Genomic DNA, 13,637 nt, shown 5'->3' on the forward strand with positions numbered 1-13,637 from the left:
CTGCATTGTGACCAGAACTGTGCACAATATCCCAGGCGTGGGCGCACCGCAGATTGTCTGAGCAGAGTGTGTCCTTGGCAGGCTTCTTTTCAATTCCCTCCCGACTTACAGGCTTTCCTACATGAGATCTTTGACCTGCTGCTTTACCGAGGCTGCTGCTTCCAAATTCTTTGCAGGATTAAAGTGGTCTGCTTTACACATAGTTTTGCCAGGGGTTCGCCTTCTCTGTTGTTCATATATTCCATTGCACAGCCACTAGGAGGTGCTGTGGTATAGCAGAATTGCACAACTATGCAAGACATTCACACTGTCGTTCGTGTTTCTACATAGGTAGATTTCCCTCATTTAATCTATATTTTGGAGGAATAGTGAAACGGTTGCAAAGAAGAGGAGAGGCCCTGAAGGATGCCAAGACTGTGTAAAGATGTGCCTGCTACCCTGGCTGAGGAATCACGAGTGCACGGGAAATGTGTCATGCAGAAATGTTCTGTCCCTAACATGATATTTGTCTTTTTCACAGCAAGATCATTTTGTGTGGTCTTGGACATAACAATGAACTATGGCTAGTGAAAAATGGAAGTGAACATTTCCTATCACTTTGAGGCTGTATCACCGGAAGAGGAGAAGCAGGGGCCAAGATTCATTCACAGAATACTAAGCCACAGTTTAGTGCAAGGAACTGTACTGGCAAAGGGAAGGGGAAGCCAAGTAAAGCAAATGTGTCTGGTGCTGAGGGCACAGCCAGATTTGCTCATCCGTTCCCTTCCCTGAGTAGGGTGGAAGCGCACTCACGGCTGTGCTGGCTGAGCACAGAACCAGCTTCTCATTCACTCTTCTCCCATGAGAAAAAAAATCTGGAGCAATGTGTGCCCAGCCAGCACCTGCAGAAGAATTTACTAGCACCACTTGCAAGCGCTTTGCTCATTCCCTGCCAGCAAGGGGTTCTTTGGAGAGTGAAAGGACGCTGCTTAGGTGCAGCAAGGAAATAGGCTGGTGCAGTGGAAGTAACTCCCTCAGCAGAGCAAGTGAGAGAGAGGCAGGAAGCTCTGCTCCAGTTATCATGTCAGATATCAAATTCTCCTCAGTATTGTGTGTCAGTGGTTATGACCTCATGAGAGGACCCAGTTGCCTTTCTGTGAGCTTCTGTCTGGTGGACAGGTGTGTGTGTGCGCGCACGCAAGTGTGCACGTGCTTGTGCTATAAATAAATTGTATCTTTAGCTGGGCACTCAGGGTCAGTCTAGATTACCTTTCAGGGATCCCCTCTAACTCAGTGCCTCAGAGTGAACCGGGATTCCCCTTCCTCCACCACTCTGTAGCTCATGAACTGGTAGCTTGTGTTCTCTGAGGCCTGATGGGAGAAGAGAGCTGGCTTGAGATCGCTGCAGAAGAAATCCCCCAGAAGCTGAGGGGAAGCCAAAGGTTTGTTGGACTGGGAATGTTGTGGGCCATCATCCTGAGCTGAGTACACGCAGAAACCTTTCAGAAAAGAAATGGCGCAAGACCCCACATCCTTCTCAGAAAACTGAAGTCAGAGCAAAGTAATCCTAACCCTAGCCCACAACCCTCACGAGTGCAGGAGTCTTTCTCTCTCTCTCTGGAGTAAGGAAGGATCATATTACTTCAGAAGGAATAACTCTATGATTGCATTGTCCCTTGCATCCAACACTCTCTATATCTAAAACTGCACTAACTCAGACACCAGTAAGTAAGAGAGAAGGTTCCTCCCTGATGTGCTAGATTTCCACAGGCAGGGAATCAATCCAGTCTCACCTTCCTCGTATGAGGATCATCCAAACTTGTGCTGACCTCCCATGCAAATGGTAGACTTGGGAAAATAACTGTCTGGCAGCACGTTAGAAATATAGAATCACAGGACAGTAGAGCTGGAAGGGCCCAGAGGACCACCACGTCCAACTCCTGGCTCATTGCAGGAGTCCGGGTTTAACCCTTTCTCGCTCACATGGCTGTCCAGCTGCATCTTGAATGCCCCCAGTGTGGGAATGTCCAGAACCTCCCCAGGTCACTGGCTCTACTGCTCTAACAGTCAGGAATTTTTTCCTGCTAGATTTCAGGTTAGAACCCCAGTAGGTAAGAAAATGAGTCTTCATCTTCTGCCATCTCCTCCAGCAATCTCTTCCCAGCCATGAATGTTGTGCCTGGTTTTAAGATGTCATTTGCTAAGTATCTTTTACAAAATCAATAGAATCAGAGGAATGGTAAGTTATTTTCAGTTATGCAATGAAAATGACAGGATTAAAAAGGAATGTATAGATAAAATAATTTTGGTGCTTATTTTGGTCCAAAACAGCAAGTGGTACTGTATGAATGAACTAAGATGGGGGAAGGAACTTCTCCAACAAAGCTACACAGTGGCTTGGAGAGTGTGCAGCTGTTGTCCAACATGCCTGCTGGGCGTGAAGTTGAAAAATCATATTAAGGATTTAGGAGGAATAATCCTGCACACCTGGAATTTGGCGAGAGGACTTTAGAACAAGCACTCCAGTATCACTTGTGATGCCTCCAGGCCCCAACCTGCCTTCCCCATTCATGCGATGTGCTGAGGCCTCCTTTCTACCTGCAGTTTCAGCCCCTCCCGTCACACGTCTTGGTGAATCACCACTGCTCCCAACGGCCCCGGCCTGCTGCCTGGCCCTCTGCCTCTGGCACTCCAGCAGATGCCTCGCTGCCTCCTCTGCTGCAGCCACCGTCCCTCAGCCCCTCGCTGGCCCTTGCCGTTGCACATGGCCCCCACCATCCTTTTGGCCCCTGTCCTTTCTGCACAACCGGGGTGGCTTTAAAAGGGGATTAAACACACCAAGAATGAGGCTGTCAGCGGCTGCGGGATGCATGCGTCCTCCTGGATGCCCTTGTAGGGGGTGCAAGCAGCAAGGTGTGCTTGCCTTCACATCACACTTATGGACTTCCTATGGCAGCTGGTTGAAGACTGGGGGAAAGGATGCCGGACTGGCCAGGCCCTGTCCCTGATCCCAAACAGCTGCCCTTACCTTCTTAAGCAGCTGAAGAACATACCAGAAGAGAAACTCCCTTTCTTCCCTGCTCCTGCCTTGCCTCTGCTCAGCCACACACACAGCTTTCCCTGCCACAAAAGGTTCTGTGAAGCTGCCCGGAGAATGATTACTTCAGCCCCATTCTTACGGCAGAACTAGAAGTTACAAGAGGTCTGGCGATGCTCTGCAGGCTATTCCTCAGCTCTTTCCTTTCTCCCCGCCATGAAGTGCAACATCATCGCATTTTCACTTGCCAGGCACGGTTTCCCCACCTGCACTTCCCCGGTTGCTGCCTGAGGGAGCAGGGGGCAAGGGTGGGCAGAGGGTGTCACATCTGAGATTGCAACTTATAAGACATTCTAGGGGAGAGGCAGGAGGAAGATATTTGAAGGTGCCCTTGGTTGGGGGTGGGGGGCAGCCGGCCAGCCAACCAGCCATCTCTTCTCTTCTTGTAGCACCTGGCTCCACTTTTGCTATCATGTGTGGTCGATACAGTAAAATAACGGCAAAGTGATGTCTGTTGGGGATCATTTTCATGTGCCAAATACAACCCGGCTGAGATGGGGTTGGAGACACATGCAGAATACCTGTCCACCATGTGCAAATGACACTTTCGAACAACTTTACTGAATCAGAACAAATGTTCCTTGCGTGCAAAAGGACATCTCATTACAACTGCGCCAGATCTCTTGGGATGCAAAGAACTGAGCTTTAGAGAGGCAGGTGTTTGCTCAACTTCGTTCTTTGCTGAAGAAGAGCAGAGGCGTGGGAGGCCTCCAGTGTCTCAGTGCATGCTAGGCTGGTTTTTGTCCCGAGCCACGTGCAACCTCCTCCCTGTGTCGGGATGTACCTCTGAGCAGCCAGGAGCTTGCACACCTCCAGGCCTATCGAGGGTCTGCTCTTCTGGCTCTGCCAGAGTCATTCTGAAAAGGCACTGACCAGAAGACATACTCTGGAAGAAGCAGCAAAACACGCCGATGGGGACAGATACTGAGCTTAGCTATTGGAACCTGCCCCTGGTCTGTGCCTGAGGATGGCCAAGCACACGTGCTTGGAGAGGAACCTTGGGCTGCGAGGAACAGAAGCGGAGCAGCAAGCGGTAGCCTAGCATCCATTTGTGGCATCGTTTGCTCTTGCGGGGTAACAGGCACAGATGGTCTCTGCTGAAGCGCCATGCGACATCTCTGTGCCAAGTGGAAATTTGGAAGAAGGTGCCTCTCTTCCCACTCACACCCCCAGGGAAGCCTGTGCACCAGCCAGCTGTCTTTGTCACGGGGCCCTTTCCACCTAGCCTCAGCCAAGTGTCAGAGGGGTGATGCAGCCCCGTCCCGAGGGGCCCATCGCCACGGGCACGCAAGCAGGTCCTTTGACTCCATCCTGCGGAGTGAAAACTTGGAACGTGTAGGCGCAATCAACATCCTTCCAGCCTGGTGGTGGCAAAGCAGATTTGCTTCAGAGTGTGTATTCCTCCTCCACATATGGAATGTAACTCAGCTCCCAACAGCGAAACAAGCAACTCTGGCCTAGAAAGGAGTGCGCATTGGTGTTCCTGGTCATGTCTAAACTAAGCAGAGCATATGTTATCCGGCCTGCTATGGGAAACATCAGTGTACGGCTAACAACTGGGTGTGCGGCATAAAAAGTGGAGGAGACTAGAGCTGAACAGGAGATGGGCTAAGCTTCCCTTCTCTTACAATAGCAAATTCTACTCTGTTCCGGTTCAATTCCTGCTAGAGCTTTACAGCCAAAATTCTGGAGGGACTGTAATCCCCAGCCTGCCGTAGTACCAGCAAACCTTTTTGCGGTAATTGTGTTAGAAGCTTGCTAGGCTGCCCCACTCCTGTTTTTAAATGTGCTGTAAGCTTTGCCTACAATCAAGAATTGGGCCGGGCTGGCAGAGAGTCAGAGCTGGATGTGTCTGGAATGCCGAGGCCTGGGAGCTCTGATGGGTCAGTGGCAGTGATCATCCTGCAGCTCTAAAGGATCCGTGCCTTTCCGTGAAGTGTCCAGATGGGAACATCTTTGGAGCTGGTGAGCAGGGCAGGGTTCGGGTTGCCTGACTTGGTGACTCTGAACCACCCTGAGTGCCTTTTTGGAAGAGCAACAGGGTGCGAATTCAGTAATTAAATGAATACCTGGAGCTGACATTGCTGGTGTGGATGATGCAGGAATAAAGAGCGTGAGGGGCATAACATGCATAACTGCATCTGAGGCAAGACTCGGGCGCCCTTGCGTGGCTGTGAAGCTCAGGGAGTGGTCTTGGGCAAATTAGTTTATTGATTCTGTTTCTATCCCTCCTGTTTCTGCCAAGAAACCCAAGGCAACGTATATAAGCCTCCTTTTTCAGCTCTCCATTTAATCCGCACAACAACCCTGTGAGGTGGGTTAGGTTGAGAATTAGTGGCCGGACACCAAGGTCACCCAGTGAGCTTCATGGCAGAGTGGAAGCAAGAACCCAGATCTCCTGCCCAGTTGTAACTGCCATGCCTTGCTCATTCTCAACCAAGCCTTGATCAGAGGGTTGCACTGAAAGAAGATCAGGATAAGGAAGGGGAAGGGAAACAGAGGAATTCCAATTTCCCTTGACATCCTAATGCGACAGTTGCAGAGTGCTCCACCCATCTCAGTGTTCTGGTGAGCATTTGGATTAGATTGCTGTTACTTTCTCTTTTATTGTATCAACTCCTTAAGATCTATTCCTCTTAAGAAAAAAGAAAGTTAGAACTTTTTAAATGATCTTTTAAAAAAAAAGTATAAAAATGATTCATGATAACCCCTGCTTTGCATGCAGGTTTTATTTATATTACTCTGTAAAACAACCCTGATGCTACTACATAAACAGTAAATACAATGCTCGGAGAGCGGGAGAGAGGAACCAGACCACATGAGATGGTGCTGTTTTGGTCCAAGGGATAGAGAGGGCATTTCTGAGCACCTCCCCAAATGAGATCACAAAAAAATCTGGGAGCGTATCTGTGTATTTTATCACTTCCCGCAAAGTTCACTTTTGGGGGCAGGTCTGTACTCTCATGTACATTGCCTGATCACACATCATCTGATCATGCATGGCTGAACGTATGCTCTGATGCCACTGACAAGGAGATGATAGGAGAGTCCTGCCCGTTTGGGAAAGAAGAGGCTTCTTCCTGATTCAGAGCGTCTTGCTCAGGATGCCCTCAGTGACCGGCATCCGGGTCTGCAAGGACACAGACCTTTTGCAGGCCCACTCGATGAGATTGCTTAACCTGGAAGTGCCCGTCTCTGTTTTATCCTTCTTGTAAGACACCCTGAATAAGTTTCAGAGAGAGGGCTGCAAGAAATGTAGCTCGTCGTCATCACCACTGCATCTTCATCAGCCCTTGCTGCTCACCAGCCATTAAAGAAGGAGCACACGTCTCTGACCTTTGCCCCCTGGTCTTTGCAGATGCGAGCGGGGAGGGTGTCCCTTGCAGCCATCGCTCTCTCATGCTGACTTTTGATCCAAGAACCCGAGAAGGATTCTGTTCCCACCAGCATCTCTGCTGTGCTTTGAAACTGCAGCATTGACAGGGATGCTTGAAATGTGTCCTTGTTTCAGATTATCAATAATCCCAATGCAGATCACTTATCTTGGTGAAATGCTGTTGTAAAGCCTTTCTAGCACACTGCAGAGCAGCGGTGCTCCCAGGCTGCAGTCTGTTTACAGAGTAATAGTCAGTCAATGGCCCCTGCTGCCCGGTAAGTGGAGGGTGCTGTTCAGTCATGGACTCAGCCTTATTAACTGTGAGGAGAAGTACTGAGGGAGTAAAAGTGATCTTTGGGAAACAGCACTGTGGCTCTATCAGCACTGGGCTTCCCAAGCTGCACCTCAATAGGAAGACAGTGGAAGGCAGGAATTGGTGTCTGTATGATACAGCACTGGGAGTGGGAGCATGTAGATTCTGCTACAGGTGGGGGAAGGAACCCTTGAGGATCAGCTGCATGCAGCAAAATGTCTTGGGCCGACTCTGTATGGCACGGTGACAAAGCCCCGCTTTGCGCACAGAAGGTTCTATGCTTGTCCCAGAGCGTCTGCAGGCAGGGCTGGAAAACCCCTGCCTGAAACCCAGGAGAGCCACTGCCAGTCAGTGCAGGCAGCACTGGCTGAATGGACCCAGGGTCTGACTCGATATACATTTTCTAGGTTCCTCCAGATAATCATTTCTTTGCATTGTATTTTTTCTCCAACCTCTTTTCTCATCCCTTTATCTAAAGGGGTAAGAAGACGTGCATCCCTTTGAGTCTGGCTACTGCTCCGCCTTTTGCACAGAATCCCAAGTGCCACTGATGCGTTCAGTTGCGTGGCAGTGCTTCCTTGATTGTACCTGTGGAGTGCAGGCAGAAAGAAAGGGGTCAAGAGGGGACTTTGTTCCTAGATGGTGGAACAAAACCATCTGGCCTAGAACCACTCTGCTTCTAATGAAGCGTGCTGTGGAGGAGAGCCAGGAAATACTGGCCATCTACTTGATCTGGCAAGCGTAGCCAGCTTCACTGCGGTGTAGCTTCAAAATGCTCAGGGTATTCCACAGCACAAGCTGCTGCCAAAAGACAGCTGACATGCTCATGGCAAAGCAGAGGATCCCAAGAGGTTCGGGGAAGAGGGGAAATGCACCTGGGTGTACAAGACACATTTCCAAGGTGGAGTCAAAGCCTTTCATGTTAGGATCACAGCTTTAGAAGGAAGGGGCTTTCCTTCGAAATGCATGTTTCACTGGAGCAAGACACGTTCTCTTAGTAGTGTAAAAATCTGGTATAAGTGAACATCCGGAGCTGGACTCCGTCTCATGCTCTGTCCTCACCTGCTCTCTTTATCCATGGCATAGGTCCTTAAACATGGGGTCCTGTCCAGGGCAATGGGTGATACCACCTCACTGGACCCAAGGAAGTGCTCCAAGTGCCACAGGGAATTGCATGCAGCAACCAGTAATGTACGTTGTAGCTCTGGTAGTAGCTTATTCACCCTTGTGAGGTTTGAAAAACACTGGCGCCTGCATGACTAACCAGTGTTGTCCCTAACTCCGGAATGAGTGCGTCAGGACTAGAAAATCTGCGTAATTCTGTGCCCACACTCCACCTTGCGCTGCGTGACAACTCACCCTGCCACGTAAGATACCTGATCCCTCCCTCCGGATTCCTGGGCTTTGGCATGAGATTCAGAACTGCGGCTGCACCCACGCTCTATGCCTATGTATGTATAATCAGCGCATCGACGTCTATGATGTGTAACAGAGATCCAAGAACTGGCAGAACACTCCTCCTCGAGTGCCATTTTGGCTGATCCTATGGGTACATTTCAGTCTGAGAACCATCTACAAGAGGATGTTTGGAGGATTGCTAAGGAGTTTTTAAGAGCTGGCCAGCTGAGAGGTGAGGGCCAAGTCATATTTGGCACACAGAGAAAGATGAGTCCGTCGGCCCAAGTTGGGCGGGTAGTGAAGGCAGGTGGTTACTTCACCGAGCACGGAACTCGCCTGCCGGTTGCTGCCAAAACTGCTCAGATCACTGAGTGCTTCGGTTGGATTCATGAGCTTTCTGAACTGTGTGAGTCTCAGCGTGCTCCAAAACGGGCCCGGATCCACTCAGACTCCCTCGTACTGGCTTGGTTTTGCAAGCGAGTCCCAGAAGCTCACACACGGGCAGAGCTTGGAGTTGTCACAGAGGCTGCTGTGCCTCATGCACTTCGTCTCCACGGTCCCTAAATCCTCTTCTGCATTCTAGGGTGCTGCCTCAACTTTCCTGTTTTCTCCTGCCTGATCGAGCTGGTGAAGTAGCTTAATGCAAAAGAATGCAATTTGTGTATTTTGTTTAGATCCTAAAATCTGGAGCTCTTAAAGTAGGGAGCATCAGTAGGTGACCATCAATATTCCGGTTCACCCTACCCATATGCCACACACCCCATACTGCACCAAGGTTACTCTCCCCAGGGTAATCTCCAGCCTGCACAGGAGGGGCCTCCCTGGAGGGCCTTGGGAACCTTTTGGGCTCCAGCACAGGACCGCTTGCACAGGACTAAAGAAGAAATGCATCGTCAAACTAGAGGACTAAAGAGGGTGCAGGTTTGTGTTCAGTTTGCGTGCATGTGCATAAATGTACATTTAGAAAGAATTGCCATAGCTTATACAGGCATACCACATTTCTCCATACCAGGAGAGATCTGTGAGCCTAACTATCTGGTGTGCTAAGTATTAACAGAGAATTTCAGGTCCCTGCTGCTCTCCATTCTTGTGGTTCTTTATCATTAAACTGGCCTTGGACCAGGTAGTCAAGGCTGGGGACTGTCCTCTGCAAAGTAGGACACATGGCCGCCTGAGGCACAAGCCTGAAGTCACCCTCCATGTCCTTTTTGTTTCCCTGCCATCAGAGGATTTGTTCACAGCAGTCGGTTTCTGCCGCTATTTTTGATGTCCTTATCTCTGCCTATTTTAATACCTGAGCACCTGGGTGTGATGGAAATGGTATAGTTCGACAGGCCTTTCTCCTCGGTCTTGAGCTGATGAAAGACGCCTTTAAAATCTGGCTACAGCCATTGGACTGGATCTGCAGCAAAGGCATGTGATTCCGGTCGCAAACCAGCTCTGCAGCCTGCCCAGGGCTCCCGCCTCCTTCACAGGCCCCACGTTGCTCTGGCCCCAAATGCTCATCAGGGGCTCCTGAGCATGGGAGGCAAGGAGTGGGCCAGCCCATCATCATAATTAAGCTCTTGGGCTAGAACCAATGAGCCCCCGAAGAACTCCCTATTCCTCCAACAAGCTCCCTGGCTGACCTTGGCCCAGCCCCCCCACCCCTCTCTCTCTCTCTATCCCTATCCCAGGCAAAGCCTAAGCTACCTCGCAAGGGAGCAGTGTGGGTTAACGGAGGGAGAACCACATGCACTGCTGGGAGTGCACTGGAGACTGTACGTATAATAAATAAAATAAAGAGAACGGGTGGTTAACCCACAGGGCTGCCGAGAGGCACCTAGTCCCAACCGAAGGCCTTCCTTCTTCCTCTGCATCCGCCTCCCTGGTAGCTTCTGTAAACTGTTGGATCAGGTCTCGATTCGCACAGTGGGCCACGTCCTTTGACTTTCCTTGCACAGCCGCCTCAAGATGAAAGAGCTGCCAAGCTCTTCTGTAATGAAATCTTCTGGGTGACGAGTTCCCTCCAAAATGTGCAAAGGAGCATTTTGCCTTTCTTTCCTTTATCCCTCCTTCTTTTCTTTTCCTTTTGCTGAGCTCTGCATGCTGGCCCTGCTGCCAGTGTCTTGGGTGCTGGGAACATGTTTTGGCAGCATCTACCGCCAAAGCCACAGTCCCACCCCCAAAGCACATGTGACAGGTTTACCCGAGGAGCAAGTGCAGGCCTGTTTTCCTGCTGTGGGGCAGGGGCAGTGCCGGCTCCAGGCTATGGCGCCCTTGGACAAGACACTCCCGGGGGGCCCTTCCTCCGTGAGTCCGCCTTCCCACAGCAGCTGCTACCGCTCCTCACCCTCATTTTGCACCATTGTGCCTTCTCCCTTGTTTGACAGGAGGAGCATCTCCAGGGAGCTCTTGTCAGTGGGGCCTGGAGATTGGTGGGCCCTTGGCGAGAGCCCAGCCATGCCTACCCTGGGCACCAGCCATAGGTGGGGGGCCTCTAACCTGTCCCCCTGCTACTGTCCTCGTCACACTACTGTCCCCTGCTACTGTCCTGCCATTGTACTTCCAAACAGATCCTGCAGGCAGCATGTGCTCTGGCTCTCAGATTCGGGTCCCTGTGCTAACCACTGATGCTTTGGGCCTGCAGGGCTGGTCTTACATAAGCTGCAATGCACCTGCCGACTTCCTGTCATCCAGGAACCCGGGGCAGGATGTGCCATCCTCCAGTGCAACCAAGCTGCACCATCCTCTCTGTGGTTGCATTTCCTGAGAGAGAGAATCCCTCTTCGACTGACCTCTCTGGTCTCAATGATTCTCCCTCGAAGTTACTTTATACAAAGTGAGGCACGAGGCCCCTCTTCTGGGATGAGGGTGGGAACAGCAGACCCCACTTGTGCGCTTGCACCAGGCCTTCCTTGCCCTGCAGAGGTCTTGCAATTGCACCCACAATCATCCCTCGCACACGCAGTCCAGACATGCTGCCTCAGGTAACCGTCACCCAGAGCAAAATGACTGTGAATGTAGGCTGCAAAGCTGCAAGCTCAGGTCCTCTGTACAGAGTTTCTAAAAGGAAACTGTCCCAATTGGAGTAACTTATCTGCCTGTTTGAAATCCAGTTCATTTATTCCAGGAGGAGAGGGAGGGGACCAGTAACAACACGTCCGCTGAAGAAGATGTAAACTTAATTGTTTCCGGAATAGGGGGATAGTGCCCTTCAAACTCATGGAGATGGTACATGTTGTGCAATGAAAAAGTCAACACACAGCCCAGGTGAGACCAGAGCAGAGGCGCAGCTGGGCCATGGGGCTGCCTCAGCCGGCAGGTGAGTCCATTTCACAAGGGATCCAGAAGCAGGGAAAGAGGAACTGCCAGTGGGTTGTTCACCCACATCTGCTACTCCAGAACAGGAGCTCTGACTTCTCAACATCACTTCGGCAAAGCCGCAGGCGTGCTGTGGGCGACTAATCAACACATTCTGCCTTTCTGAATAATTGCAATGGACACTAAGGAACCCAACTCTCGGATTCTTGTTTGCAGCTGGGCTCGTGGCATGCAGTGCACAACTGAGTGATCTGATGGGTACAGCTGAACCATGGCACACCCAGTGCTCGTTCTCTGCTCATGTGTCTCCATTTCAATAAGTCTTCTTTTCTTCTCTTTTGCAGAAAAACCACGGATGAACAGTATCCTCACCTCTGCCACAGAGCCCTATGATCTGTCCTTTTCCAGGTCCTTCCAGAACCTCTCTCACCTTCCACCATCCTACGAATCTGCAATCAAGACTAACCCAAGTAAATATTCTTCCCTGAAGAGATTAAGTAGGTGTTCACTCATTTCATTATCTTGCTGCTTGGTGTGTGTGGTTAAGGTGAAAGCCAAAAAACATTCTCTCTTGTTGTGAGCACCTTTGCTGTCCCCTGCCCCTTCCCTCTGAAGACGGCCTGTGGGTAGAAACAATGGGCCGGTTCACGCGTGAGAACCCAGGGTGAAATCTTACTGTTGTGGGTCTCTTATGATATCCAGGTCCAGTTCCAGAAATCTCTGGGTGAAACCACAGAGAGAACCGGTAGCCTGCTCTAAGGTTTCCACACTTCACCACGGCTTCCCTGGTCATCTGGACCCACGATCGCTGCTTTACCAAGGCTGGTATGGAAATACCATCGAGTCCCCTGGCAAGGAGCGGCTGCTCCCAGCCTTCCATTTCGCCTGCTCTCAGCTCCCTAGCAACAGAGGCATCATTACAGGCTTTATCCCCATGGCCAAGTGATGTGTCCATCTGTGATGTACTTTTGGAAACAGCACAGGAATACATGGAAAAAGAGGGGGCAATCACAGCGAAATGTTTTATTTTCATTTAATTAAGACCTCTGTGGGGACTGGAGTAAATGGGAAGTGCCACAGAGGTGCACTTACGCTTGGGAGTGGGAAAGGGGGAGCTGCCTCCAGACTGTAGTGGACCAAGCAGGAGGTGGCTGCTGGAGTCCATCACCTCAGGCAGCAAAATGCATCAAGTCGGCCTGGCTCCTCATGGAAGCCACCTGGCTTGCCCACCCAGTTCTTCATGGCAGTCACCTTGGCCACTTTAAATGCCCCGTCCCTGAAGAGATAAGTGCTACCTTTGCTCTTCTTGGGTTCTCTGGGGCAGGTTGTTCATCCTAGACTAAATGTCCTGACCAGAGCATTGGATCCATTTCGGGACACGAGGAACACCTGATCATCACTAAGGCAAAGGCTAAGTATTGCCAAGTGGATGCCCCAGGGCAAATGGGCGCATTCTGAAGGGTGAAATTCCCCACCCGCAAGCGTCTCTCCAGGCGCCTTTAATTTGCCTCCTCAGGGACAGCTTGCAGATCTCCCGGCCTTTTCAGTGAGGCAGCCTCACACGGACTGGGAAGCTAGGGAACGTTCTTCAAGAGCGAGGGCAAAAGGGGATGGCTCACCCTTCCTTGGGGGTGTTGTCCAATTGCCTGAGCAGCACAGAGAGACGGCCTCTCTTTCAGCATCACGAGGTGACTCAGAGCACCGCACCCGAAGCATCTGCACACGGCCCGTGGAGACGCTGCATCTCTTCCCACACGGCGTGGTCACACGGGATGCACTGCCACCCAGGCTATTCTGGAGAGTTGCCCAGCAGCCCAAACACTGCAGAGGCATTTCCCCTTGGCCAGCAGGGAAGGGAAAGAAGGGAGGCTAGTCCCTGTCATCTAGGCAACACATGATTAGCCCTCGTCCCTTCTTGCAGCACAAAGAACAAACCTGCCCATCCTCATCAGCAAAATGGGGGTTCAGCCTTCTAGCCTGCAAATGGGGCTGTAAAGTTAGGGAGAGCCCTACTTACCACTGAGATATTCTTCCCAGCACCTGCAATTTGGTCTGTTATTGGGTAATACTTTAATCTCATCACCAAAAGCTTTGTTTATGTTCCCTCTAATATTCATTGATTTTTTTCAGTTATAAGTCTTCAGGATATTTGCCTTCTTCAATATGTGCCC

General features: G+C 50.8%; 1 protein-coding gene across 4 annotated transcripts in view; it reads left to right on the forward strand.

Moving 5' to 3' along the window:
- Positions 1–13,637, forward strand: part of SHISA6 (shisa family member 6) — a 298,466-nt gene that overhangs the window by 273,220 nt on the left and 11,609 nt on the right. For 3 of the 4 annotated variants that reach the window (XM_044453713.1, XM_044453712.1, XM_044453715.1), the window contains one exon: positions 11,811–11,963. In XM_044453713.1, the coding sequence (XP_044309648.1) occupies positions 11,811–11,963 (153 nt within the window). The remainder of the gene's footprint in view (positions 1–11,810; positions 11,964–13,637) is intronic. The other variant, XM_044453714.1, reaches the window with a different exon arrangement.

This window comes from Varanus komodoensis, unplaced genomic scaffold (genome assembly GCF_004798865.1).
Source record: "Varanus komodoensis strain SLA01 unplaced genomic scaffold, ASM479886v1 scaffold7_1, whole genome shotgun sequence".
Taxonomy (NCBI): domain Eukaryota; kingdom Metazoa; phylum Chordata; class Lepidosauria; order Squamata; family Varanidae; genus Varanus; species Varanus komodoensis.